The sequence below is a fragment of the Heterocephalus glaber genome, unplaced genomic scaffold, assembly GCF_053883595.1.
Source record: "Heterocephalus glaber isolate CG9 unplaced genomic scaffold, H.glaber_assembly_v1.0 deba00001813, whole genome shotgun sequence".
Lineage (NCBI taxonomy): Eukaryota > Metazoa > Chordata > Mammalia > Rodentia > Bathyergidae > Heterocephalus > Heterocephalus glaber.
The window spans coordinates 1,760,538-1,787,091 of record NW_028258484.1 but is presented as its reverse complement, the minus strand read 5'-3'; the positions used below and the strand labels follow the sequence as shown (position 1 = coordinate 1,787,091).

General features: G+C 49.5%; 1 protein-coding gene across 15 annotated transcripts in view; it reads right to left on the bottom strand.

Annotated features, from left to right (window-relative positions):
• Mprip (myosin phosphatase Rho interacting protein) overlaps positions 1-26,554 on the bottom strand; it is a 131,563-nt gene that overhangs the window by 5,069 nt on the left and 99,940 nt on the right. For 12 of the 15 annotated variants that reach the window (XM_013067035.3, XM_013067034.3, XM_087203885.1 and 9 more), the window contains 10 exons: positions 23,201-23,310; positions 19,607-20,180; positions 17,372-17,488; positions 10,960-14,781; positions 6,884-7,031; positions 6,035-6,152; positions 4,751-4,910; positions 3,544-3,663; positions 2,524-2,610; positions 1,533-1,695 (listed from right to left, as the gene is read on the bottom strand). In XM_013067035.3, the coding sequence (XP_012922489.1) occupies positions 1,533-1,695; positions 2,524-2,610; positions 3,544-3,663; positions 4,751-4,910; positions 6,035-6,152; positions 6,884-7,031; positions 10,960-14,781; positions 17,372-17,488; positions 19,607-20,180; positions 23,201-23,310 (5,419 nt within the window). The remainder of the gene's footprint in view (positions 1-1,532; positions 1,696-2,523; positions 2,611-3,543; positions 3,664-4,750; positions 4,911-6,034; positions 6,153-6,883; positions 7,032-10,959; positions 14,782-17,371; positions 17,489-19,606; positions 20,181-23,200; positions 23,311-26,554) is intronic. The other 3 variants (XM_013067040.3, XM_004868734.4, XM_087203892.1) reach the window with 1 other exon arrangement.

The following is a 26,554-nucleotide window of genomic DNA, read 5'->3' as shown; positions in this document are numbered from 1 at the left end:
ACTGTGCTTGCTCTCTCAGCAGGGTACTACATCTCTTGCTCCTGTGGTGGACTACAGCAGCTGAGCAGACCAAGTGGCCCCATTATCCACTCATTCCCAGCTACTTCCTGATGACTGAGGACTGTCATAAAACAAGGTGAGATCAAACCCTCTCCTACCTCCACCTCCTTACCCCTAGGCATCTTTTAGACTCCCCTGAAAGTCTGCCTCAACACCAATGAGTAGACACACACAAGTCCCATGCATGTGGGGTTTGGTTGAGCTTTGAGGTGCTAGTGATGAACCCAAAGTCTTGCACATGCAAGACATGTACTCTACCACTGAGCTACCATCTGAAGCATACTTTTTTTTGTTTTTCATTCAACATATTTATGGATTTTTTCCATGTCAAAACAAAAATATCTATCTGGCCTCTCTGAAGCACTACTGACCATCCAGTGTGTGGCTGTGCTGCAGCTACAGTCCTCAGCTTGTGTCCTATGGTGGAATGCTGCTTTCAACTCTTGTATACAAATGCTCAATAACCTGTTTGCTCCTTTCTACGCAACTGTATTTTCCAAAGTCATCTGATAGGTCAAAAGCATAATTCTAGGTTTTCCTTTCCCTGTACTCTGGATGCCTTGGGTTCTTCCTCAAAAGCAACCACTGTTACCACTTTGTTACCTCTTCAGAGTTGATCTGTAGAGTGATTTTAAATTTTGCTGCATACTGCCTGATGTTTTCCAGAAAAAGTGCTAATTTGTATTACCATCAGCAATCCACAAGACTTTTCCTCCAATTATGTGTCAATACTGCTACTGCCACTACTCCTTGGCTAGCTGACGGAGGAAATTAAGTATTTTGACTATTAGGGTGCCTAAACAGCTTTTCACACACCTGTGTGTCTTTTTAAAAAGTCAACATGTGCTGAGTGTGGTGGTGCGTGCCCGTCTATAATCCCAGCTACTTGGAAGGCTGAGGAAGGTGCACTGCAAATTTGAGGCCAGCCTGGGCAACTGAGCAAGATTCTGTCTCAAAATTTAAAGGGAGGGGGTAGGCAAGGTATAGCTTAGTGGTGGAGTGCTTGCCTAGCAGGTCTGAGTCCCTGGGTTCCATCTCCAGCATGGAAAAAAAGGTCAACATGAAAGTCAGATGGAGTCATGGATTTGTCTGAAAGGGCCTAACAAGATAGCTCCTCAGCCTCCCTGCGATCTTTCATGAGTGCTTGATTGTTTTTAGCCAATAACAAAAAAAGTCAGTCCCACTATTTACTGAAGAAGGTGGAAGCTTCCTCCCCCTGCCCCACCTTGAGCCAGAACAGATTTTATGGTAAAACCCTGAGATCAAGTTTCTAACAAGAATTTTTCCCTACCTGTTGGTATTTTTAGGAAAATAGAAAAACAGAGCCTGGTATATTATGCACATGTATGTAGGTAGAGCAGCTTCTCCTCAGAGCTGTGGCCAGGAGTGGGTACAAGGACTGACAAGCATTTGACTCCTTGGTTCTGAGTCAAATATCAAAAAACTCCATAAATGTCACCCAAAGTACTCACCATATCCTGCCACAGCAGTGCTCTCAGGGGACTTTTCCCCCAGTGCTTCTGTAGCTGCTTTCAGCTGCTCTCTCAACCTGCTGATATCACAGTCTGCCTTGGCCTTCGCGATGCTGAGCTCCGTATAAATGTCTTTGTACTTGTCACTAGCATACTTTTTATCCTAGAAACAAAGGGACAGAACCAAACAGTAGAAACAAACAGGGGAGGAGGCTTGTCCATCCTTAGAACTATAGAACTGGCTGTGGCTTGGGGCAGGGCCCTGGCACCACACAGGGCAAGAATATATAGGCCTGCATCTCCCAGAGGCAGCAACTGGACACAAAAGAAAACATGACCTGTGGACATGAGAATGGCAGATTCTCTGACTGTATGTGGTAGTAGAATTCTGGAACCAGAACAAGCGGGAATACAGGGCCAGCTGCCTATGTGACCTTGATTCCCTAGTGCCCTTCCTTGTGGGCTTCAGCTAGGATAACCCCCATTACTTTGGTTTTTCTGTTGTTGTCATATAGGTAGGTTTTCAAGCTAGGAATATACTTTTTTTTTTTTTTTTGGTACCGGGGATTGAACTCGGGTCCTTGCGCTTGCGCAGCATGCAGCGAAACCACTGAGCTAAATCCCTGGCCCCTACTTTGGTTTTTCTAAGTGACTAGATGGCCACCAAGGATTCTATCAACTCCTTTTATCATTCCAGGAGCCACCTGGAGGAGATAGGTTAGACCTGCTCTGAACGGCAAGTCAAGTCTTCCCTCGTACCCAAGACACTCCTCTGGGTGTCATCATTCCCACCAACCAACACAGGAAACACATGTAGTGAGGACCATATGGCCAGCCTATGGGCCACCCATTTCCACAGCAGCTGGTTTATAGAGTGGTATCTTAAGAGAACTTGACTTTGAGGTTGCCGTCCTCATGAAAGTGGGATCTATTCTAGAGCAGCCAGCATGAAGCTACAAGGCCCACAGCCTACCCAAGGGGTAACTCTTACCCGAAGTGCTGTCTGGAGCTCGTCCTTGAGAGAGCTGATCTCCTGTTTCAGATACTGTATTTCTGACTCCTTGACCCGCAATAAGACCTACAATGGGACAGAAATTAGGGAGCTGAGGAACCTCCAGCATCTCAGGAACACAGACTGAAGCAATCAGAGGGCCTCCACCCCCCTATTACAGCAGGGAGCAAGAGCTGTCGCCACCCTCGAAAGAACCAACTGGAAATATGATTTCAATAATGCTCTACACTTCCACATTACAGGCAGAAACAGAAAGAAAGAGGAAAAAACTGGTACCATGCTTCCTAATCCTGAGAACCCCTGCATCAGTCTGGGGGCCGTCAAGAGCTGCTGCTGGCACCCTGTTGATCTCCTGAGATGGTACCATCAAGGTTTAGGAAATGCTACACAAACTTTGGTCAAATTGGCTCAGCTTTTTCATGTCTACCTTGTCAGTAAAGTGCTCATTAGTGAGTCATTTTTAAGATTAAACTGTAATCTAATGGGGAGAAATCTATATGCCTTTCAAAAAGGTCAGGTTATACACCAGAATCACCTTATACATGAATTTGCTCTGTTCCTGAGAAGCAGAATGTAATAAACCTCAAGCAGCTGCAGAATTCACATAGCTAAGCAATGGGTCACTTTATAGATTCAGTTTAGGGTGTGCTAGAAATGGGGCTGGGGCTGGCAGGCAGGTGGAGTGAGGGATGAGGTTAAGATCCCCATGGCCTCTTGAGGGGCTCCCTGCACCTGCCTGTGGACCTCAGGCTGCCTGGCAGCTGTTTTCTTACCATCTTGGGTGATTTTGGGATTTCTCCAAGCCTTTTTTATTCTTTGTGGTGCTAGAGATGGAACCCAGAATCTTGAACATGCTAGGTACACACTTTTCCACTCAGCTACACCTCCAGCCTCCATCTTCAAGTCATGTCCCTTCATTGTTACTGTAAGCTAAGGGCCCGTCCTGTGGGACTCCTGTGTGGCAGAGTTGAGGAGGGCTAGCCTGGCTTGTGGCATTACCTCTAGCTCGTAGGCATCTTTGCCCTGTGTGAGGGGTGACCCAGCAGCCTCCCCATCGCCGTCCCTGGTCAGTAGTGTCCGTAACCGTGTGATCTCTGCAGCTAGGCGGTTATTCAGTTCCTGGGAGACAGCAACAAAATATATGACACTCCAAAATATGTGTCTCAGAATCAAATAGTACAACACAACTTGGAAAGATTATTTCCCACTAACATTATGCAATACTCAAGCACAGGGCCTGTGAGCAGTGTGCCTCTCACTGCTGTGTCTGAGGCTGGTACTACAGGACCCCTTGAAATTCACGGACAGTCCAGTGCCTTATACAAAGTGGTATAGCACTGGCACATAACCTGCACATATCCTTCCATTTACTTTAAGTCATCTCTAGATTGCTTGTAGTACTCAAAATAATGTCAGTGCCATGAGTAGTACTGTACTGTATTATTTAGGGAATAATGACATAGGAAAAAAGGTGTGTAATATTCAGTGTAGATGAAATTACTTCTGTAAGTATTTTCCACTTGAGTTGGTTTAAATTGCAGATGCAGAACCTGTGGACACAGGGCTGTCAGCATCTGCAGAGCGACGTGAGGATGCCACAACTCCTATGTTCTTCTGTTATGACAAATAGCATGTGCTTGCTACAGTTTGTCCCATTTGAGTTTCTATAGGACTTGGCCACACTGCCTCCTACCCCCCACCCCCAGCCCCCTTCCTGGACCTTCCCTCCAGCTGATAAGCAGTCATCTTCAAGCCACTCCAGTGGTTAGATGGACCTGGTCCTGCCTGAGCAATCTCATACCCAGACTTGAGGCAACACAGAGGGCTCACACCAAACTCATGTCACTAACTCAAACCCTCCTGGCTAGCCAGGATTTAAATGCACCTCAACTTCCTGAGCAGCAGATTCTAAAAGAGATCCTGACTCTCAGGGGTGAGCGCCCAGGCCCTGTAAGCAATGAGTCAGAGAGTCACAGAACCATTAGACTTTTGTCTTAGAAAAGGCTGAAGCAATAATGACCTCAGGTTCCAACAGTTGGATATGCACAAGGCAGCCTCTGTGGCCACCTGTAGTTAAGTTTCTGACAACACGCCAAGAGCTGCCAGACACTCCATGGCTCAGAGGCCTCAGGGTACTTGAGGGTGAGGCTTGGCCCCAGCTCAGCCTCACCTGGCCAACTGTGGATTCACCTGCCCTTGGGCTCACCTGGTTGTGGGCGTTGAGCTCCTGGTTCTCGCGCTGGCACTGCCGCAGGGCCTGCCGCTCAGCCTCCAGTGCCTGGGCCAGGTGAGCATTCTCCAGGCACTTCTGTGAGTACTGCTCTGAGAGGACCTCCAGCTCCCGCTGCACCGACTGCAGCTCCTCCCTGGGGAGAGGGGAGCTCTCAGCCCTCTGCCCCTACTTCAGGACTCAGGAACAAGTGGACATGCCAACCACGCATCAGAGTGCTGGCCTATATGTTTGCAGCCCACTGAACATGAGGGTCCTTTCTGGTCTCCCCCACAGCTCAGAGAGCAGGAATCCTATAGCAAACACTTCTCTGATGATGCCACTTGGGACAGAATTTAGTCATAGTGAGAACAGACACTCAGATTCAGAGAAGCCAAGCTCTCTTGACTTGGGAGCTATAAGTAGGCCTACTTTTTATGTCATCTGAAAGCCCAGAGTCTATGCAAGACACAGAAAACCAGCCCCCAAGATGCTGTCCTTGGCCACCCTGGATCCAGAGGGCCAACACCCCAGTGGTAGAACCTAGGATGAGGGGCCTCTGTATGAGCTGTAGGATCCAGAACACATCAGCCCATCCCAGCCAGGTGACCGCAGTCACTCCATGGGACATCATCTGAGCTGCCATGGCATTGGGCCAATTGTCCTGAATGCTCCTGGGGCAGGGATCTGGCTCCCCAGGCTAGCTTGGGAGGTCCCACAGTGGCAATCCTCCTCAGGGCAAACCAACAGGTGCCACTCTGGTACAAGCCCTTCACCCTCCTGCCTATGCAGAGGGAGTTGGCACAGGCTGGGGTTTTAGAACACAGTAATTGTGGTCACTTCTGTCCTAGACAGGCACGGGGTACTGGGCACTGAGCACCAGACAGATGCTCCACTTTACCCAAGAAACTGACACAGGATCCATGAATAAAGAATCAACTGGGGTGGGGCTGGGGATTTAGCTCAGTGGCTTTGCAGCCTGCTGCGCAAGTGCAAGGACCCAAGTTCGATCCCCGGTACCAAAACAAACAAACAAACAAACAAACAAACAAACAGAATCAACTGGGGTGATCTCCACTATCAGCCCCGGGGCAGTGAAAATTTAAAATTTTCATTTGTGGCACTCTTCTCTGCACTTTAGAGATCTGTCTTTAACACAAGAAGCCCTAGGCAGGGCAGCTTCACCACTGAAGAGGAAAGGATCTAGGCTGCACTCAGGACCATGGCCTCCTCTGGGACCAGCCCTGAGGCTCATAGAGACAGTGGGGTGAGGGAACTCACAGGTACTGCCGCCTCAGGGCTTCAATGTCTGAGTTGATACTGCTGATTTGAGACCGCTGGCTCTTCTCCAGCTCACGCTCCATCTCCTCCCGGTGGGCATTCTTCATGGCTTCAATGGCTATGGGCAGGACGTGGCCCTCAGTACCAAGAGAATAGGGCTGTATAGCTGATGGGGCCCTCCCCACCATGACATTCCCTCTCTGTGAGGCCACAGTAGAGAGGAAGGCTCAATATCTTTCCACTGCTGATGCTGAATCCATCTGCAGTGGGACCCTAACAGACTAGCCTCACACAAACCTCTCTTGAGGTGGACATGGAACTCCCAACCCACGTACCCCCACAGGGAATGAAGGTATATTATTTTTAGTGTTAGAAAGAACTGATTAGATAAATGTCAGTGTTAAATTCAAGCATGAGTTTATAAAATAAGTAGCTTTTCTTGACACTAAAATGAGAGCCACCCTAAAGTGATTAGCTACATAAAGGAAAGACAGCACCACATTGGATGTGCTTGCTCAGGGGTCCAGGAGAAAGTGTGTCACTGTGGGGGAGCTGCAGCACCTCCATGCTCTGCCTGGAGGTGTCCCATGCTGACAATGTCAGAAGGCTGATGAGGTGGGGACAGGCCCTTCTGGGAGTTGGCAAACCAGTGTCATCAAATCCCATGCACTGGCTCTCATGCTGGAGGATCTCAAAAGCTTCTCAAACCAGCCCTTTTCTCATCAGTGCCAAACTATTCTCTTGAAAATGAAGCTTAAATCTCAGCCAAAAGGCAGTAAAAAGATAATCACTGAGTTGTAGGATCAGCCTGGGGAGTGGACCACTTGCCACCCTCAGGTCCAGCCCCACCTGAGATAGTGGCAGCAGTCTCCTCAGCCAGGAGGCGGTCCTTTTCCTCCCGAAGCTTCTCTAGCTCCCTCTGGTGCTGCCTCTGAAGGTCTTCAATCTTCTTCTGATGCGTCTCCTCCATTGCAGCAAAGCCTCGCTCACATGTGGCCTGCAGAGGCAAAACAGGCACACTGGGTTTCTCTTTGGGCCTCTGAGCTGGGGATCCTGTGTAAAGAAATCAGCAGGAACTCTGCCTGTCCAGACTCAGTAGTAACCTGCACTTACCGCACCTGTCTGGAACTAGGCCTGAGTGGAGAGCAGGCCCTGAAGGCTATGTGGAGGCTCATGGTACTATATTAAGCACTTGCAGAGTGTTTTACCACAAACTTTTCTGTGGCTGATCTGAACCCTAATTCTTCACAGGAAAGGCTAGTATTAATGGATGTGAAGAGGGTGCAGTGGAATTTAAACTAGGCAGTCCTGGGCCTGTGTGGTGTCACCAGCAAGAAGGAGGGGAACAGAACACTTATGCTGGCAGTGTCTGGTTTGAAGTGATGTGAGATGTACTTGGTGCTGTCACAAACAAGGATGATAGATCTGTCAGGTACAGGGAGCCAAGGTCATTGTGAGATGTGGGGTAACCTAGCTGGGAGGGCTGTACCCATCCTCTATGGGTTGGGGACACATACAGCCCATTTCTGGGAGCATGGAGTCTGTCTCTGCTACTAGTCAGCTGGCAGCTTTATGGTGGCCACTGACCTCTCAGGTGTCCACCAAGGGAGTAACAGGCGAGGATCTCTTCCTGCTGCCCTTCGTCTCCTTATTTCCTGTCTTTGGTGAGAATATGGAGGAGCACTGATCAACGAGGACCTCCATTACCTTTAATAAGGTATCTAACAGAGGGACCTCATTATAACCTGGCAAGACACCTATGTGCCCATAAAGAATCAAATAATCTCACATAGCTACACAGGAAACCCAGGCCTGGCCTGTTAGAACTTCTATCACCACCAAGCAGGAGACTGCCTCATAGCTACAGCTTTGAGTGGCAGGAACATGCAGCTACTCTGAGCATAGAGGCATACTTTCTGTCTAAACCCCTGGTAAGATCCACTTCAGGGCAGGGGATCAAGGCTGATTTTTAAAAGCTGGGAGAATATCCCAGTTATTATATTCAAGTACAAGTATGCAGGGCTTCCCCCTGGCAGCTCTGATCCTATGCTACCTGTCCAATCTTTCTGCCTGTGGATTTAAGAAATGATACCAAGAATCAAATAACCATGTTTTCTATCTTTCTGAGTCCTACAACCCTTAAAGCGCCTTCCTGAACCTTCTGTCAGTATTTTCTAACTTCTAGCTATAGGCTGGACCTCACTGTAACTTACTTGCTGAATTAGCAAAGGCCTTAATTACTGTTCCTCACTAACAGGGAATATTGCCCCATTGCTCAACCCTAGAAGATGCCTTTCTCCTGGGCCCTACCCTCTCCCTGTCTTCACACTGCAGTAGGGCTCCGGACACTTCAGGTCTCAGCCCAGGTCTGCAGACAGTGTGCCAGGGCTGAGACCTCAGGCCCCACTGCTGAGCATATTCCCCGATTGGTCCATACATGGCTTCTCAGTCAACACACTTAACTATAGGCTGAATACTCCTTATCTAAATACTTGGATCAGAAGTTTTCCTAAGTCTGGATTTAGATTTTAGATTGTGACATCTATTTTAGGGATGGGATCCAAGTCTAAACATGAAATCATTCATAAATGTTTCATATATGCCCTATACGCACAGCCTGAATTTATACAGTAATTCAGAGTTCTTGCATTCTATGACCCTGTCACATGAAGACAGGTAATTTTCCACTTATAGCATCATGTTGAAATTTCAATTTCAGATTCTGGAACATCTTGGACTTTTGAGATTTCCAGATTAAGGATGCTCACTCTAACTCCCACCCTCCGTTTTGTGGTACTTGGGACAGAACCCCGGGCCTTGTGTATAGTAGGCACATGCTCTACCACTGAGCAACATACCCAGACTTCATATAAATATTATTTTGATTTGAGGACTTGGGAATATATGAAGATAAGGATCAAAATTCTAACAGAAACAGTGAAATATCTTTAAAAATCCAGTTGCTTCCTTGCTAAATGTATATATAAAAATTAATCTGAAACAAATCATAATTTTTAGGTCAATCATCCCTGGGATCAAAAAAATTCAATGAATTTGATGCAGAGTTGTGGCTGGTAATGCTAATACACTAGCCTTTGGGTAATGACTGTGATACAGAACTGTGGCGGCTAGTGGGGATTCTGGCCTGTGAGTGTCAAAGGAGGAGCTATCAAGCCAGACTTTCAATCTCCCTGACCAAGACAGAAGTCTGCATAAAGTAATTGACACCATCCAGGTTCTCCAGAGGCTGTGTGGTTATAAATTCTGCATGCATCCAGGGACCGATAAGAATGACACATAGGGGCTGAAGCTCTCAGGCACAGGATGGAGGATACCATACAGTGGGGCTTGAGCAGCACAGAGTGGATGATGTCCAAGTCCCTGATGTCCCTTCCAACCCGTGTCTCCTGCATCTGAGCATCCCTGGGTCTGGCACAATTGTTCTGATGTCTTGTGATCTGCTGGTATATCACCAAGACTGATCCATTCACAGTGAAGTGACTCACTCAGGGATGGAACAGGCTCTCCATGGAGGAAGCTCTTATAGATGCAAAGAGAAAACAGGTGCCTATAACTGTGGCCTGGGGTCTGTATACAGGAGCATGCAGCAAAGGGCACTAGGAAGTAAGTGGATGTGGGGTCAAAGCCAAAGTCTGTGGCATTTATTTTTTTCTCCCCAGTACTGGGGATCAAACTCAGGACCTTGTACTTGCAAGGCAGGTGCAGTATGACTGAGCTAAATCGTCAGCTCTTGTGCCATTTACTTTTAAATGTGTACCCAGACCCATCAGAAGCTGTGCTTAATGAACTGACCACAGGGTCACCAAACATGCATTTTGGGGAAACAGCCACTGAAACTTTCTCACAATTTACAATGTTTTTTAAGAGGTCCGTATTGAATGGAAAAAGAATAGTAAGAAATAGCCTCTTAGCTGCCTGAGAAGGTGCTTACTGCCAACACCCATTTGTCTCTGGGTAGGGTTGAATCATCACAGAAGCAAAGCACCAATTGTGGAGCAAGTAGATCTTCCTTTCTTATGCAGCCCTAGAGGGTAAGGTGCTGAGAAACAGCCATAGGCGTCCTGCTGAGCAGCACTGTGATGGTGTGTGGCAAGATAGCAGGTATCAGTGCAGCCGAACTTGACATGTACCACATGTCCTACCAGAAGGGAAGGAAAATGAAGGGATAGCCACTAGGGCAAGCTTTTGAGTCTAAGGGATGGTGAGACCCTCCAAGATGATCCAGCCACATGCATGATGCGGTGTGAAGTCATAAGGAAGGTGGCCAGAGAGTTGGACTGCTCTTCTTATTTCATCTTGAGTGGGCTGGGATGCTACCTCTGTTGGCCAGGGCGTATGAGGCAGAATGGGAAATGGATGGAAACAGGGGAACAGTTCCTGGGGAAAGGCCACCTTTCACAGCTCCTGGAGAAGGGAACAGGAGCTGTTGGAAGCCATCTCTGGAGAAAAGTCCTTCTTAAACCAGTGCCCACTCAAGTTGGGTCCTTACAGGGAGATGGGAAAGGAAAGGGGCCTTTGACACAAAATTCAACTCTGCTCTTCTAGGTTGCTTAGAAGGGGATTGCCCTCCCAGAGTGTGAGATGGTTCTGGGAAAATGCCTCAGGTTGGGGGCAAGAAGAATGGGAAAAGGCAGGGCAGAGGCTACTCTAAGGGTACAGAGAGGAGGGGAAGAGGTACTCTCCTCTCCCACAGGGATACTGCCTTCCTTCGCTGGGCCTCCTGAATGGGTGAGAATGAGACCACACCACAGCCAACAAGCAGAGGAGTTGCAGAATGTCAGTAGCTAAGAGCCAAGAACCAGCTCCCAGCTACACTATGAGCCTTAGATGCGCCCACAGCCTGCCTTCCCCCACTCCTTCATATCAAGGAGAATTGCCTTTACAAAGTAAATGGTGCCAAGGACCTTGAGGTTCTCAAAGTCCCGCTGGTACTTCTCCCGCAGTGTGGCCGAGTCACCCTCCAGCTCCTTATGGCCTAGCTCCTCCCGCATGACGTCCATTTGGGCTTCCAGCTCTTGGATGCGCTCCCGAAGCACTGTCATGGAGTCAGCCTCCCCAACAGCAGCCTTTGCGGCAACCTGATATGGAGCAGCTCCAGACTCAGGCTGCCAGTGGAGGCAGGTGGTGGGCAGGGCCTTAGGGTGCTGCTGCTGGCATAGGCTGAGGGTCTCCTGCAGGTGTTGAAGGCTCTGTGAGTAGTGCTCCTGCAGAGCCCTCAGCTCTTCCTCATGGATGGCCTGTAGCTCTTTGATCTTAAGCTGGAACCTGTCCTCCAGTGTTTGAATCTGCTGCACGTGCTGTCGCTCCATGTCCTGCTTATCTCTGACTGAAGCATCCAGTTGGCTCAGGACTCGGCTGCGCTCAGCCTGCAGTGTGTTCTCTGTGCGGTTCAGCTGCTCCACCACACACCTGATCTCTTCCTCGTACCTGCCCTGTAAAGCAAACATGCTCTCACTGTGCTTGCTTTCCACTTCTTCCAGATGCCTCTGCTGATGGTCCAACTGGTTCATCTTGGCTTTAAGTTCAGCATTTTCCCTTTCAATGAGGGAAATCACCTCCAGGTACTCATTCTTCTGCTTGTGGAGCAATTCTTTGTATTCTTCCTGCAGTACTCCAATTGCTCTTGCCTGCTCCTGACAGGAGGTCCCCCTAGCCTGCCAAGACTCCTTATAAAACTGGAGCTCCTTTTCATACTCTAATCGAATTCTACAGGCTGCATAGCACACTTGAGCCTGAATAATTGCATCTTGAACCAATAACGAAGAATACTGACCAAGGCCTCCCAAGCAAGCACTGTACGAGAGATTTTGGGACTTCTGCAGAAGCTTTTGGCAATCCCTCAATGACTCTGCAGGTGGCAGAGCTGGCAAGGCAGCAGAGATCTCCTCTAGGATGTTGGCCTTCTCTCTCAGCTGCTGGGCAAGCTCTTCTTGAATAGCAACAAGGGCCCTGGGGCTCTGGTGAGAGACATGCAAGGGCTCCTCGGAGCCATCTGATGTGCCTGGACTCAGCATTTTTTCCAAAGGACTCAGGTTCCAGGATATGTGCATATTGTCCTCACCACCTGCTGGATGCCTGAGGGCTTCTGAAACCTGCTGTATCACTCTCTCAAAGTCTGGGGTTTGGTAGGCACCTAGGATTTCCCTCAGTGCACATTTGTGCTGCTGTAAGGCTGCCTGAGTTCCCTGCAGAGTCTCTTGGACAGTCTGCAGCCTATGATGCAGTGACTCCCTCACTGATTGTGTGGCAAAGCTGAGCTCTGCCCGGACCCATGTGGTGTCAGCTAGGCTTTGGGGTACATGCTGCTGTTCGCCTCCTGATGTGCTGGCTGTCTCTCCTCCCAGTGTCTCCAGACGGTTGCTCAGGGACTCGACCTGGATCCAGAATTCACTGTCCACCAGCACCTTCCTGGCCCAGGCTTCTGCTGAAGCCCTAGGAGAGACAGTGGCACCTTCTCCCTCCAGCAACCATTCTCCTGACTGAGCAATCTCATGGAGAACACGAGAAACATCTGAGGTTGTGTTCTTAAGAGAGTCTGCTATTTGGTTGATCAGAGAGGCCTCCAGAGCTATCTGATCAGAGAGCAACTTCACTTGCTCTTCCTCACTCAGTGAAGGCTGGCAGGGCTGTTGTGGAGGGGCTGCCACCCTGCCCTCCACAGCTTGGGCTGGGCTGTCTGCAGGGACTGGGCAGGGCTGCAAGGCCTGGATGGCGCTCATGAGTGCACTCTCCACACTGGCCAGGGAGGCTGCACGAGTGTCTTGCTCATCCTGACTAGACCTTGGCAGAGACCTTAGCTGTTCTCGGCAGTTTTCTAAGCACGACAGGGCCTGGCTGTTTTTTGCCTGAAAGCCCCCTAGCTCCCCAACATGGTTCCCGATGTTTGTGGCCCTTTCCTGTCTCTCCTGTTCCAGCTGGGAAGCCAGGGAGCCAGCCTGCAGTAAGCTGGCACGGAGTTGCTCTCGCAGCTGTGCCTCAGTGCCAGCCCACTGGTGGTGTAGTGCAAGTAGTGCCTCTCGGCTCTGGCCCTGCTGACTTTCTAACCTCAGGGTCACATCCTTGAGCTTTTCCTCTGTGACATAGAGCTTGGTCTCCAACGAATGGATGATGGAAAGGTATGTCTCTGAGTCTCCAGCTGTGGGCAGCATGCTGGGGGCAGCCTCTGAGGACATGCTCTCCTCTGAGGGCGACCGGTCCTGGCTGGTATCTGAGGACGTGCTGCTGGTCCAGGTCTTCTCAGACCCCTCGGGGTGGATATACCTTTGGCACTGGATTGTAGAGAATCGGATTCTTTGCCTTTTAACACCAGGTGTTCCCTGGTCAGGCTTGACTGTGCTCTGCAGATGTCCCTCTCTGTCCATCACTTCCATGGTCTTTGGGGGCACTGTGCCCTCTTCTCTACTGGGACTGTTGTCACATTCTTCCCCTAGGCCAGCTCCTATATCCTCATCGTCCAGCTGTGCATGTGGTAAGCCTAGAGTTGCCCCAGCAGCTGGTAGCTGCTGGCTCAAGAGCAAAACACCGTCCTCCTCAGTTTCCTCTAGGGTACTCTGTGATTCTTCCAAATCCTTTGCAGACTCATTTGCATATTTCCTCAAAATCTCTTCCTTTGCCTGCAGTTTATTTTCTGTCTCCTCTAAGCTGCTCCCTAATGCAATCATTTTAACCAAAGCCTCATTGAGGTCTTGATCTTTCTTTTCCAGAACTCTCTCATGTACTTCCTTGATGTGCTTTAGCTCTTCTTCCTTCTCTCTCAGAAGAGTACGCATGCTCTGCAGCTGGCCAGAGACCCTGCGGTGTGAGTGCTCTAAGCTCTGGTAGTCAGCCTCTCTTCCCCTCAGCTTTTCCTGAAGCTCAGCCACGTCCCCATCAGAAGCGGCCACATGTTCCATCAGCTCTTGGAACCGCTGCTTGATGAGGTCTCGCTCATCACGGAGGCTCTGCACGTGCTTGGCAAGCTGACAGATACTGGCTTCCCGGGCTTCCAGTTGCTCCTCCAGCTGGTGTACTTGCTCACTGCCTTCACACTTGGCACTCAACTTCTCCTTCTGGAGGGCCTCCACTTGCTGTGCATGGCCCTGTAGCTGGTCCTCATAGGCAATGGCTTTGTCCTCCACTTCCTTCAGGTTTTGCAGCAGTGCCTGCTTTTCCTCCTCACAGCTCTCTAGTAGCAGTGCATAGTTCCTCTGCAGCTTCTCCTCCATCAGGCGCTGGGCCTGCTCACTGGCACCCAGTTGCTGGCTGAGATCAGCAATGCGCTCCTGGAGCTTCTGGACCTCCTTCTGCCGGTCTCGCTGCAGCGCCTGCTGTGTCTCCAAGTCTCGAAGCTCCTGCGTCTTCTCCAGCAGCAAGGCCTCAGCACTCTTAAGCTTTTGCTCGCTGGCCCTCAGCTGACTGCTAAGGGCAGCCTCGCTGTGCTGCTGCTCCTCCAGCTGTTCACGAACCCTGTCCTGTTCCAGCTTCAGCTCGGTCCTGAGCTTGGCGAGTACCTGCTCCTTGATGGCCAGGTCAGCAGCAGCATTGCTGAGCCTTGCCTGAAGGCTCCGGATCTCAGCCTCATGGTGCCGGATTGCATCCTTGGCCTCCCCATAGCTACGTTTCAGAGTCTGAATCTGCTGTGTGATCAGCTCCTGCCGTTGGCACTGGGCTTCCAGCTCACTTTGGAGGTCTTGATTGACTTTATGGAGCCTCTGCCAGGCACCCGACGGGGAGGAGGCCACTTCAGTCTTAAAAAAATTGATTAAATACTGGTTAGTAACACTCGGGCCTCCCCGTTCTGAGTGTCACACCTCTGGCCAGGATCGACTATAGAAAAGCTCCGTGGTGAGTCTGGCTTTTATCCTTTGTACAACTTTTTTTCCCCATTAAAAAAAAAATTCCAACAAATTATTTTAATTTTTTTGTTTTTGTTAAGTGGCTGCTTCCAGGTAAACAGAAAACACGGACAATAACATCAAACAACAGTTCTAATCAAACAGTTCTAAGAGAAATAAACCAAACAAAACTGAATAATGGAATACACAGAGAAGTAAAACGGAGACTGAAGGAACAAGAGGATGTTGGGAAGCAGGACAGGGTAGCACAGTGCCTGCAACTGTTTATTTTGCAAAACAAAAAGTAAACAGTTCTAGACCAAAGATCCTAAATAAGCGCAGGATGCAAGGTGTAGGTAAGTGATGCCACTTCCTTCCAAAAGAAAGAGAAGGAAGGAAGGTAACTGCTTAGGATATATCAGTAAGGAAACATCTACAACATTTTCCTTTGGAAAGTGTAACCAGGCCTCCACAGTAACAGGAAGAACTAATCTCTACCTGTAAGAAGACAAAACAAGGGGGAACAAAAACCATGGAGTGAAAAATGATAATCAACAAAACAAACTTTTGTGGAGTGAAGCATGCAAAAACCCCAAAACAAATGAAAGAAAACTCCCCAAACTGAAAGGCATGCAGAACAGAGCTAATGTAATGCAAAGGAAACAGCATGAATGAACACAAATGAAGAGAGTCCCGCCTAGATTCTGGCCTGCCCAGCTCCCTCTTGGTCTACTGGTGGGGAAGCCACAGATGTGACACTCAGTTGAAGTTCCAGTTAAATCCAAGCTCAATGTCCAAACCATCCAATCTCCTCCCAGCAGTTAGTGCAGTGCTCCCGTGGTCAACCTTGTGACCCTCGGACCCCAGGCCTTGCCCCTTCTGACTTCTAGATCTGAAGATTTGTTAGACTCAGCAGGAAGTTATGAAGAACAGCCTGGCTGGTCTGATCAACAGGTCTTTGATGAAGGCTGCATCAATGGCCCACATTAGCAGAGGTAGGCTCCCAGGTTAGCAATGTGCAAAGCCATAGGCAGTGTCTTTATTGGCTGATGTGAGGTCAGTTCTTGTAGGATAGGGTTCAACCAACACTTAAAAAAGATCCTCCCAAACCAGAAGGGCCTGTACAGATGACCTAAAGGCTCCCAGAATGAGATATTAAGGAAGTGGATACCCTTCAAGGCTTGATTCCAGGTCCAAGGGTCTGAACATGACAATGTGTTTGCTGGAAGGGACTGAGAAGGAAGATGGAGGCATGTGGGGGGAAAGAGAGAAGGCCAAGGGCACATGCAGAAGAGACAGTGGGGAGAAAGGCAGGCAGGCAGGCTCTAGTCAGAGGGCAGCTGAGCACCACCAGGCCACCTGCTACCCAGGACACCTCAGTACACAATGGTCTAGAAATAGATAGTCAACTCACCACTGAGACTAGGTATCTGAGAGCCAAAGGGCTCTTGGGGATCAATAGGCTTAAGTGTACACAGGCAGGGGGCTGTCAATGCAAGGGTAAGGTAAATCTGCTTCTGTGGTCAGTGGCAGGGTCAGGACTCAAACCCAGGACTCTTATGCCAATGTCCCATTTTCATCCTTGGTAAAGCTTAGGTTCCATATTCTGGCATCCTGCTCCACTGTTCCCTTAGTGCTTAGTGGTCAATCTTGCCAGCACAGTCATTCCACTAGGGCAGAAGCATGTCTGTGTTGTGTCCCGGAGCTAGCATGGGACTTGGAATGCTCCAAGACATTGACACGTACTTCTTGCTTTCCTTGTTCATGGCCACCTCCTGCCTTGTGACACACCCACATCAGGGCTGCCACATGCTGGAGATCTGATTGTGATCAGGACAGATTGTGGGTACTTCCAGCAGAGGGATTCTGGGCTGGGGCTGTCAGGTCAGGACCCAGGCTGCACCTTACTCATCTCCCCTCCAAGTTGGGCTGGCTGTGGGCTGGATGGCCACATCCTCCTGAAACATCAGCCTGGGCAGAAAGTAAGAAGTGGAGGCTCCTAGGCCAGTGGTGACAGGCAGATCCACCTGCAGGTGTGGATGAGACATGGGCTCAGGCAGGGTCTACTTCTAGCTCTGCCACTAACCTGTTGCTGTCCATAAGGAGGCATCTGGCTCACTGTGTGATACAGTTCCTCCAATTTATACAATGGGCCTAATCTTGCTGTTATGAACACAATGAGAAATAAATGCAGATGGATGGCATTCCTAAGAAACATATACCAGCTACGTTTAAAGACTACAGGAGAGATCACTACAATGATTTCATTACAAAACCACCCCCAAAATCCTTAGATGTAGGGGTTTCAGGCACATTCCTCAAAACATTAGAATAGAAGAAAAAAACACAGAGCCTCCAGCACACTAACTGCCTGTGTCCTTGGGGTAGAGGAGCTGAGGCCAAGCTCTGCCAGGTTTGCACATTCTTAGCCTGAGGGCCGTGCCTGCACCCTTCCTGCTGAAGCCCCAGGTGCACATGTCCCTTGGCAGCTGCCCCATCCTACCTGTAGCACATAGCCCTCCCGGGCACTTTGCTCACGGCCCAGTGCCACCCTCAGCTGGTCCTGCAAGAGCCGGTTCTGTTCCAGAAGGTCTGAGGCTTCCCTCTGGCTCTGCTCCAGCTGTTGGTAAAAAGACATGTTCTTAAGAAACACAACAACAGAGAGAAGCAGCTGCATAGCATGGGCCCCAGAGGCATTCCTGACTGTAGCACATATGGTACCTTTGCTGAACCAGAACTTTTGGCTCTCCACATTTCAGATGTACAGAGGTGATCTATACCTGAAGCACAGGAACTGGTTTCCAGCTCAAGCTGTAAATGACACTGGTACACCTGCCTGTCTCTGAGGGATGAGGGATAGTCTAGTCTTTCCCCTTAAGGTAGCCCTGGGCACCCACAAACTTCTACACCTGCTCACGTTGAGGGGCCTATACAAGTCCCCAAGGCCCATGAGGGAAGTTCATTTCTGAAAGTAAGGGCTTTCTATCTTTGCAGAAGACCACTTTGTGGGGGTCTGCTGGGGGGTTCTCTGCATGGTTACAAGCCATGCTAATCTCCACAGGGCCTACTGTGGGCAATGGGGGACCCCAAGTGGGCCTCAGTCCAGGCCCTGCTGTGGCTTCAACTGAAACTATTCGATCAGGTATGCATGATGGATTTGGATCCCACAAAGAGCTCTGTCTGCAAAAATGGTTCCTGTAGGCCTCTCAAACAAGATGTGGAAATCTGTAAGTCATTTCACACTCATCTTGCTTTTAACAGCTTTAAGATTTACTCATCCATCTACCTTTTCCTCACATTGTTCCTAGGTCCTGCCTGATGGTCAGCTGTGTGCAGGGCTGTGCAGCCCTTCTCCCTCAGGGGCTGGTGGTCAGGGAGCTGGGGTACAGTTGAGTAGTCAGGGCACTACCACGTTGGGCTGTGAGAAGCAGGGAGATCCTTGACTGTGAAACATTAAACACTGCTCCCAGAGATTGCTGTCCAAAACACAAACTGATGATTTTGAGTGTGTCTTCAGGCTGTTGGGCCCATTTTGATAGCTTGCAACCATGTGAAATTAATTGTTTTACTCCATTGTCTTTATTATTTTATTAATAGTATTGGAAAAGTCAAAGTGTTGATACTAGTGATAACTATCAGACATAAATTTAATATAAAATAGGGAAAAAGAGGTGAAGCATGAGATAAGCTGAACAGGCATGCCATGTAGATTTTTTAATCTACTGCCTAGGTACACAAAGGATGTATTCAAAGCTTTCTGTTTAAGGGCATCCCTGAGGAGAAGGTGTGACAAGGTATTTTACAACAAGCGGAGCACTACACAGGCTGAGTACCCCCAAAATGCTTGAGGCCAGAGTGTTTTAGATTTCAAATTTTTTATAAATTTGGGTTACCTGAATAGATAGGATACACTATGTGTGTTTGTGTGTATATGTGGGCACATGCATATGCGTATTTTGCAGTACTAGGGGCAGAACCTAGGGCCTTGTGCATGGTATGCATACACTCTACCACAGAGCTGCATCTCCAACCTCCTATACAGTATTTCTAATAATCTTGTTCATTAAATGAAGTTTCACGGTGTGAAATTTTCTACTTGTAATGTCAAGCTGGCACTTAAGAATTGATATTGGGACACAATTTCCTAAGAACCTCACATGCTGTGAATGCAGGGCCTGGCTACCTAACTCTTCCCCAGCATTTACCCAGCCTCCTTCTAACCACTTGCCCTATAGAAGCTCACCAGTCCTATTTTATATCCTAAGCATCTGGGGTCCACCCTTTGACTCCCAATGCTATCCCCTTCCCCATCTGGTCTAAGTAAATGTCCCCAGGCCACTGTCAAAGCACCAGAATTCACCTCTGCCTCCAGCTTTGGCCTGTATCCCCCAGAGCTATCTTGTGCAGACAGAAACCTAATTCTGCACACACCCCTCCACTTAAAATCTAGCTCATGCTCTGTAGCAGGTAGAATAAGGCCCACTATCTAGGCCCTATAAAGCCCAGCAGACTAGTGTCTGGCCACAGGTCTACATGCACTATGAAGTGTTCTACCAGTCTAGTAAGGCTCATTACCCCCTCCCTGTTGATGTGGCACTTCGTTCTACCTCAGCCTCAACTTTGACTATAAGGACCTGTCTGTGTCCCAGAGGGGAGGACTACATGGCTGAGCTTGCAGGCCATAGCTAGCACAGCTGCTCAGGACAGGCTGATGCAGAGGAAGCTGCCCTGGCATTACCTCCTTCTCCAGCAGAGAGGTCAGTTCATGTGTAGAGAGCCGGTCACTTCCATCCTCAGAGGATAGGTGCAAGGGGGCAATGGGCACCTGCTTTTCCTCTCGGAGAGGGGTGGTCTCCACCTGATGCCACCTCTGCTCAATTTCCACATGGACATTTTGTGTCTTAAGGTCCGTGGCAATTGGCAGCCCTGGGCTCCGGTCCACCTCCATGCGGAGGGCTGCATCCTCGATGCTTGTTCCATCCACAGCATCCACCATCCCAAAGCGCTTGCGGCGTTCTTCCCGCCTCCGTGCACGTTCCCGCTCTAGCTCACCCGGCTCCATCTCGGGGTACCCAGGCTCACGAGCATCAGGGTGCCCCATGTTATTGGCCCTCTCCTGAGCCAGGGCCTGTTGGATAGGGCGGAACTCAGCCCAGTCAAAGGTCTTGGAGCGGCCCTCTCGCCTTCGCTCCCTAGCGCGGCTCCTCTTCTGCTCTGGATCCAGCTCCCCTGGCTCTGCCTCTTGCTTTTCATTTGGCCTTGGGCAAGTCTCAAAAGTTGAGCTGCTCTTGTTCTTTTCCTCAGGCAATGAACTATGGGACAAACACAGGACCAGCAAAGGTGAGCTGTGAGTTAACCCATGCCTGATCCATACCTTTCTACCCCTGTGTGGCTTTCTGAGTGCAGGGGAAGGAATGCAACCATAACCAGCTGTCCATTCCCCAAAGGACCCAAAGCTGGACTGGACCTGGGGATAGGGCTGAGAAGGCTCATTTCTTCCAAGGTTTCCAGTATACATTCCTTAATTGAGGGTATGCCATGAGGGAAGTGTCCTGTAGTCCCATCACCAGGATGACAGAGATAGGTAAGAGGTGCCCAGCCACTGTATAAACACTTGGTAAGGAAACCCTGTACTGGGTGGTGACAGAATGAACAAGAACCAGCCAATTCCCTAGAAGGGCTCAGAGGTTTCAATAAACAGGTGACACGTTAACATGATTTATTTTTATTATTTATTTATTTATTTTATTTAGAGACGGGGTCTTGCTATGTAGTTTAGGCTGGACTTGAACTCATTGTAGCCCAAGATGGCCTTGAACACAAAGTAATCTTCTTGCCTCAGCCTCTTGAATGCTGACACCCAGCCTCAGCTGTTTCTAAAAGCCCACTCTGGCTGCTGGTATGACAGGCAGGTCATAGTGGAGGGCTAAGAGTACCTGCAGGGGAAGGGATGGTGGGCTGGGTGTCTTGGGGGAAAAAGCAGTGTTGTAACCTGTCACACTGAGAAGGGAGGTGCTCAGCAACACAGGCTGCGCAGGTCATGCTCACTGGTACTCTGGCCTTCCCAGTAGTGGCAGGGATGAAGCTGGTCAGTTTGAGGAGTCCCTGTCTTTCCCCAATGTACCCCAAAGGTTTGGCTTCTGGGGAGGTCTCTCACTTGAGGGTGGAGGACATCACCAATGGCAACTTGGCCAGAGGCTGGAAATGGGCTTTCCGCACAGATTCCCAGGCCCAGCAGGAGACCCAGTGACTGTAGGCTGGCCCAAGGCCCTGGTCTCAACCAAGCCTTAGAAGAGAGTTAGAGGTGATTTGGGGCAGCAAGGCTCAAGAGGAAGTGACAGGGAGCACCTGTGTTTATATTATGGGTAAAGAGAAAGGAGCTAGAGAAAGGGGCACCCAATGAAAAGAGGAAGTGGCTCCCATCACTCTCAGGAGATCACCTGTCCTAGCAGTAAAGAGCAAGAACCAAAGTTTTTTAGAATGGAAAAATTGGCAAGAGTTCAATTTAAGACCACCCAAACATGTGAATAAAAACAACCCAGAGGGGATCTTTCAGCATCACTAAGACACCTAGCTGGCTTTTGCTCAGCATGTAAGGTGTCAGAATGATATATAAGAGCAGGTAGGGTGACAGGAACACTTCCAGAAGAGGAGGCTCCTCTAGCCCCAAAGGCCAGCAGTGCCCTAGGTGTTTGCCCCACAGACTGTAAGATAAAAATTGAAAAGCAGAACAAGACCAGCAGCTCTGACATTGCTATCTCTGCTTATACTGACTGCTTGGGGCTTGGCTTTGTTGCACCAAAACAATTCAAATTTTCCTTTATTCTTAGAAGCTGACAGAAGAACACATGCTAAAAACAAATGGGGTTCAGGCACTCTACCAGCATTAAGATACATTAGACTGTGAAGAAAACTCTAGTCAAGGAGACAATGGCCAGGGCCAGCCTGGCATGACAGCACAGTGCCTGGCCTCTGTGCTTGTCCCCTGGGCCACAGTGCCTACACAGAGAGCAGCAGAGCTGCATGCAAGCACGAGATGTGCACCATGCACTCCTACTGACTGTGCCAGGATATCTCAACATAGGACCTTTGATCTAAGCACAGTCATGCCAAGTAGGGAAGAGATGGGCAGGAGAGGACTTCAGGCTACCCATCCTTGTACACCACTGCCTGCTGGTCAGCAGCACTGTGACTTTGCTGTCATAGCCTGGGTGGTGCAGCCGAGTACCTTTCTTGCTTTGCTGTAGGGCCTCCTATGGGAGGTGGAGAGAGCCTGGTGACTTTGAGCTATGGGCTCTGCTCCCAACTGGGGAGTCACAGAGGTAGAGGGCCTTTCATCCTGGCCACGACCTTCCTTGTTTTGAGACAAAGGAACTGGATATTGTCTGTTAGTGAATGAAGGAATGAACAAATACATGATAAGAAAGGAGGCTGAAGAAAAGAGCTCAACTTCCCTTTGCTTCTTATTCAGAGGGATGGAGTATCAGTATTCTGTAAAGTGAAGGTTGTGTCCAAGAACAGACATGGCCAAGTCTGTCCCAGGCCAGCATGTGCTGCCACCTCACAGCCTCCACACAGATTAACCTCTGAGGACAGTAACATGAATTGCCCAATCTGAAAAAGGCATCAGAAGAGCTGAGCACACACAGAGGCTGAGGCCTTGAGGTGGTCACAGTGAAGCTCAGCCCTCACAGAGCCAGCCCCATATAGCAGAGCCTTCTCTACTTCCTCTGAAAATGAAAACTGGCAGGTTTGTAGTGTTCTGGGTAGGAGGGAGACATGCAGCAGGTCCCAAGTGATACGAACCACAGAATGCTAACACAGGAGAGAACACACTTTTCCAACTTGGGCTTCAGCACTGCGAGTCTGAGAGAGAAGCTTTTCCTGGTTGCACAGAAATCAAACAGATGCAGGAGTGAGGCAAAAAAGAAACCAAGGAAGAGCAAAGCTATGGTGGTCCATAGCTATAGCACCCATGTCTGCCCTAACCCAGCCATAGCAAGCTGTCCTAAGGGGCTTCCGCAGAGTCCAAGACCAGGCCTTAGTGACCAAGGACCTCTGACAGAGATGAAAGGTTCTCTGCTCAGTGCTAACATCAGGCACAGAGGTGACCTGCTGACCCAGCCAGGTCAAAGGAGGAAAGTCAGCCCAAGGCAGGGAAATCACAAAGCACCAGTGACAGCACGGGGTGGGGGCAGCCCCCACGAGGACAACAGATGGGGAAGAAGCTATGCTGGGATGTGGCTGGGCTCAGGCTCAGCCTCAGGGGAACAACAAGTCCCAAACCACTAGAGGCAGGAAGGGATCCCTCAGGCATCCCTGACTGTCTTACCTGGTCACGTCTGGGGTGGTGGTTGGGTGCACGTGCTTCATGATGGTTTGGATCCAATTTCGCCGGATTCCGGATGTCATGGCTGACAGGGTGAACTCACCCTCCTTTGTCTACACAAAAGACATAGAGATGTCATAAGTAACCAGATCTAGGGGTGCTTGTTGCTGCCCATCTCCCGTGGAGATCATTGCACTGTGCATAGAAAAAGTGCCACAGAGAGAAAGAGTCTGCTAAAGAGAACTGTGTGTGCTGTATTCAGGTCACTTGAAGTTGGACACACTCACAAGGGAATGGTAAACTGGCATCTCCTTCCAAGTGGTCAGCACATGCTTAGTCCGGTCCTATAATGCACCAGATGAGGATGACACATCCATCTCTTTAGGGTATGGCTTGTCCAAACAGAAGGACAGAACCCTCCTTGAAGATGGGTGAGACGTCTGGGGAGGTAGGGCAATGTGAACCCAGGCTGGCGTACTGCAACCACACACCCAGGAACACTCCAAGGGGAAGGGGGTGTCCTAGTCAGAAAATCCAGAGACGCCTACAGGATGGCTACCACCTGAGTAAGAACTGAGGTGGTGGGAAAGCAGGTAAAAGGAAGGATGTGTGGGGTGTGTGTGGATAGCTGGGTGCGGTGGGAAGTCTGCTCACAATGGGGAAACTATCCCTACATCACCCAGTGGCTCTGCATGGGAGCCCCTCAGGTGAGGGGCATGACACAGGGTCAGTGGCTTCTGTGTCCAGAGAAGGGTACATTTCAACACAGTGTTGTAAGCCACCAGGGTGCTCACACAGGCACCCACATGCACACCAGCAAAGCAGTAGGTGGAAGGTAAAATTCTGGAGATGGTCTTGGATGGGGACTAGGTGACAAGGGCCACAACACTCTGAGTCCCTGTGTAGGCTGAGCCTGCCATGAAGCACAGGTCAGATTTGACTCTTCCTCCACTGCAAGCTACTACTTGGGCAGTGCCAACATTCCTCCTTGGCCAGCTCTTTCTATACCTAGATATGATACTTTTCAGAGTCTGGCCTCAGCACTTCACTTCATATCTCCAGCTGAGCTCTTTCCCACTCAGGGCCACACGTGCCTGTCATGGATTCTCAAACTCACCACCAGCCAGAGTTCCAGAGGACCCACCTCCCTGGAAAGTTGGCCCCGGCCAGCCCCTTCTCACCTTCCTCTTCTCCCAGTACTATGCAGCCTCTCCTTCCTTCCCTACCCACCATCACCAAGATGCCTGTCTGGTCTCCCTTCCGGCGCCCTGACATCCCGCCTGACATGTTTTACTAATGCACCAATGCCCGGGTCTCCAATGGCCAGGCATTCACAGCTCTCATGGTGCTGCCCGATCTGCCTACTAGACTTCCTCTTCTGTTCCACCAGATCCAGGACTGTGCTTGGGCTCCAGCCTCTGGAAGCTCAGGGCTGAGCCTTCCTCCAGGGAGTCCACTCATGCTGAAAACAACCTCTCTCAATTTAAGACTTACAGTCCCTGGGGTTCGTAGCAGATTGCATCAGAGTAAGCTTACCCCAAGGGTAGAGTGAAAAGTCACTGACAGGTGAAAAGGCTACAACTATCACGGGCCCTCACAACCACAGGGAGGGTAACTGAGATCTCAGATAGAAGGATGCCCTGACTAGAGACACCTGAAGATAAAATGGGGCCCTCAGGCTCACTGAGCACTCTATCCCTTCCACAAGGGGCAAGGGACAGCACAGGATGATAAGAACAACCAACTCATGATGGCCCTGGAGCCAGGCCACCAGGGCAGCCTCGACTGTGGCACAGCTTCCCTCACAGAGGTTTTGGGGAGGGAAGCCACGACTAGCTGCCCAGGGTCTGGCACCAGGGTTTTCCTAATATAAACACACTGGCCATTAGGGTATACCTCAGTCTTCTCTAAATTTGGTGGATCTGTCTCTGAACACAGCAACGGTTGAGTTTCTAGGCTCAAAAACTGGTAGGTTAATACATGGTTTTAGTGAGCCCACAAAAGTCCCAGCCTTGAGGGAGAAACCAAGTCCCAGAGACTGCTCAGGGAGGAAGTTCACTATCTGCTATCACTTGGAAGGCTCCTGTGAGAGAAGACAAAGAGGCTTTACCCACCACAGAGGGTCTGGTCTTTGTCTTGGATTTCATGAATGACTGAAGTAACATCATGGTAGGCCTGAAACTCCACCTGATAACTGTTTGCTGACCAGATGGTCTGGTGGAGGGGCCAGCTGCATAAGAAAGACCAAAGATCACTCATGACCTCTGAGGAGTAGTTGAGCCTTGTGAAATCAATGGACATCTGGCTTTGAGATGCTGATCAACCACCAGGACAGTCATTCAATCAAGCATTGCAGTCATGAAGCTTCAGTGAAGACAGGATGCTGTGGCCTTAGCAGGCCTTGGCAGGCTTCCTAGAAATGCTGTGTACTGCTGCACATCAAGGCAAGGAGGTCAAAGCCAGTAGGGTAGAAAGAACTTTCTTGGTCCCAGGTTTTACCTCACACACATCCCTTGCTTTGGCTAGTTTTGACTGGTACCTTACTGCTATACAAAGTAAAAGTAGTGCTTTTCTGAGTTCTGAAGCTGAAGGTTGTTTTTTTTTGTTGTTGTCGTTTTCTTTGGTTTTTTGAGACAGGGTCTTGCTATGTACTTCAGGTTGGCCTTGAACTCACTACGTAGATCAGGCTGGCCTTGAACTCATGGCAATCCTGCTGCCTCAGCTTCCCAAGTGCTGGGATTACAGGCATGTGCCACCATGTCTGGCCTGAAGGAATTTTGGAATCCCCTGAACTTGCAGCTGGTATTAGAAGTGACAGCAAATGTAGCAGTCAGGAGGCTGTGCCCTTAACCCTGGGCCTGGATGGCTCCAGGCAGCCCTAATCACACAACTTTGATGTAATGGCTAACAAGATCCATGTGATCTATCCAATAAAATTACTTTTATGAGGGTAGGGCCATGCTTTGGTCATCTGAGGACCTCAAAAGAGTTTTGAGATTTAAAAAATTAACAAATGCTTTCATTCTCATTCCCTGTATCTATATCCTTCCAACTGATGCAAACTCCAACATTAAAAAAGAAAAGAGCCTTTGGGCCAGGGATTTAGCTCAGTGGTACCACGCCTGCCTCGCAAGCACAAGGTCCTGAGTCCAGTACTAGGGGGAACAAAAAGAAAAAAAAGAAAAGAGCTTTTAGTAACAAAAGCCTTTAAACAGCCTTGAGAAGAACAATGCTGATGTCTTTTTTTTGTTTCTATAACACATTAAAGTTGGAGGTCAAGAGCTGCAGGACAGAGGAGTCAGAGTGCTGACCACACATCAGGTCAGGCCTGTCTAGAGGCACTGATGGGGACACATC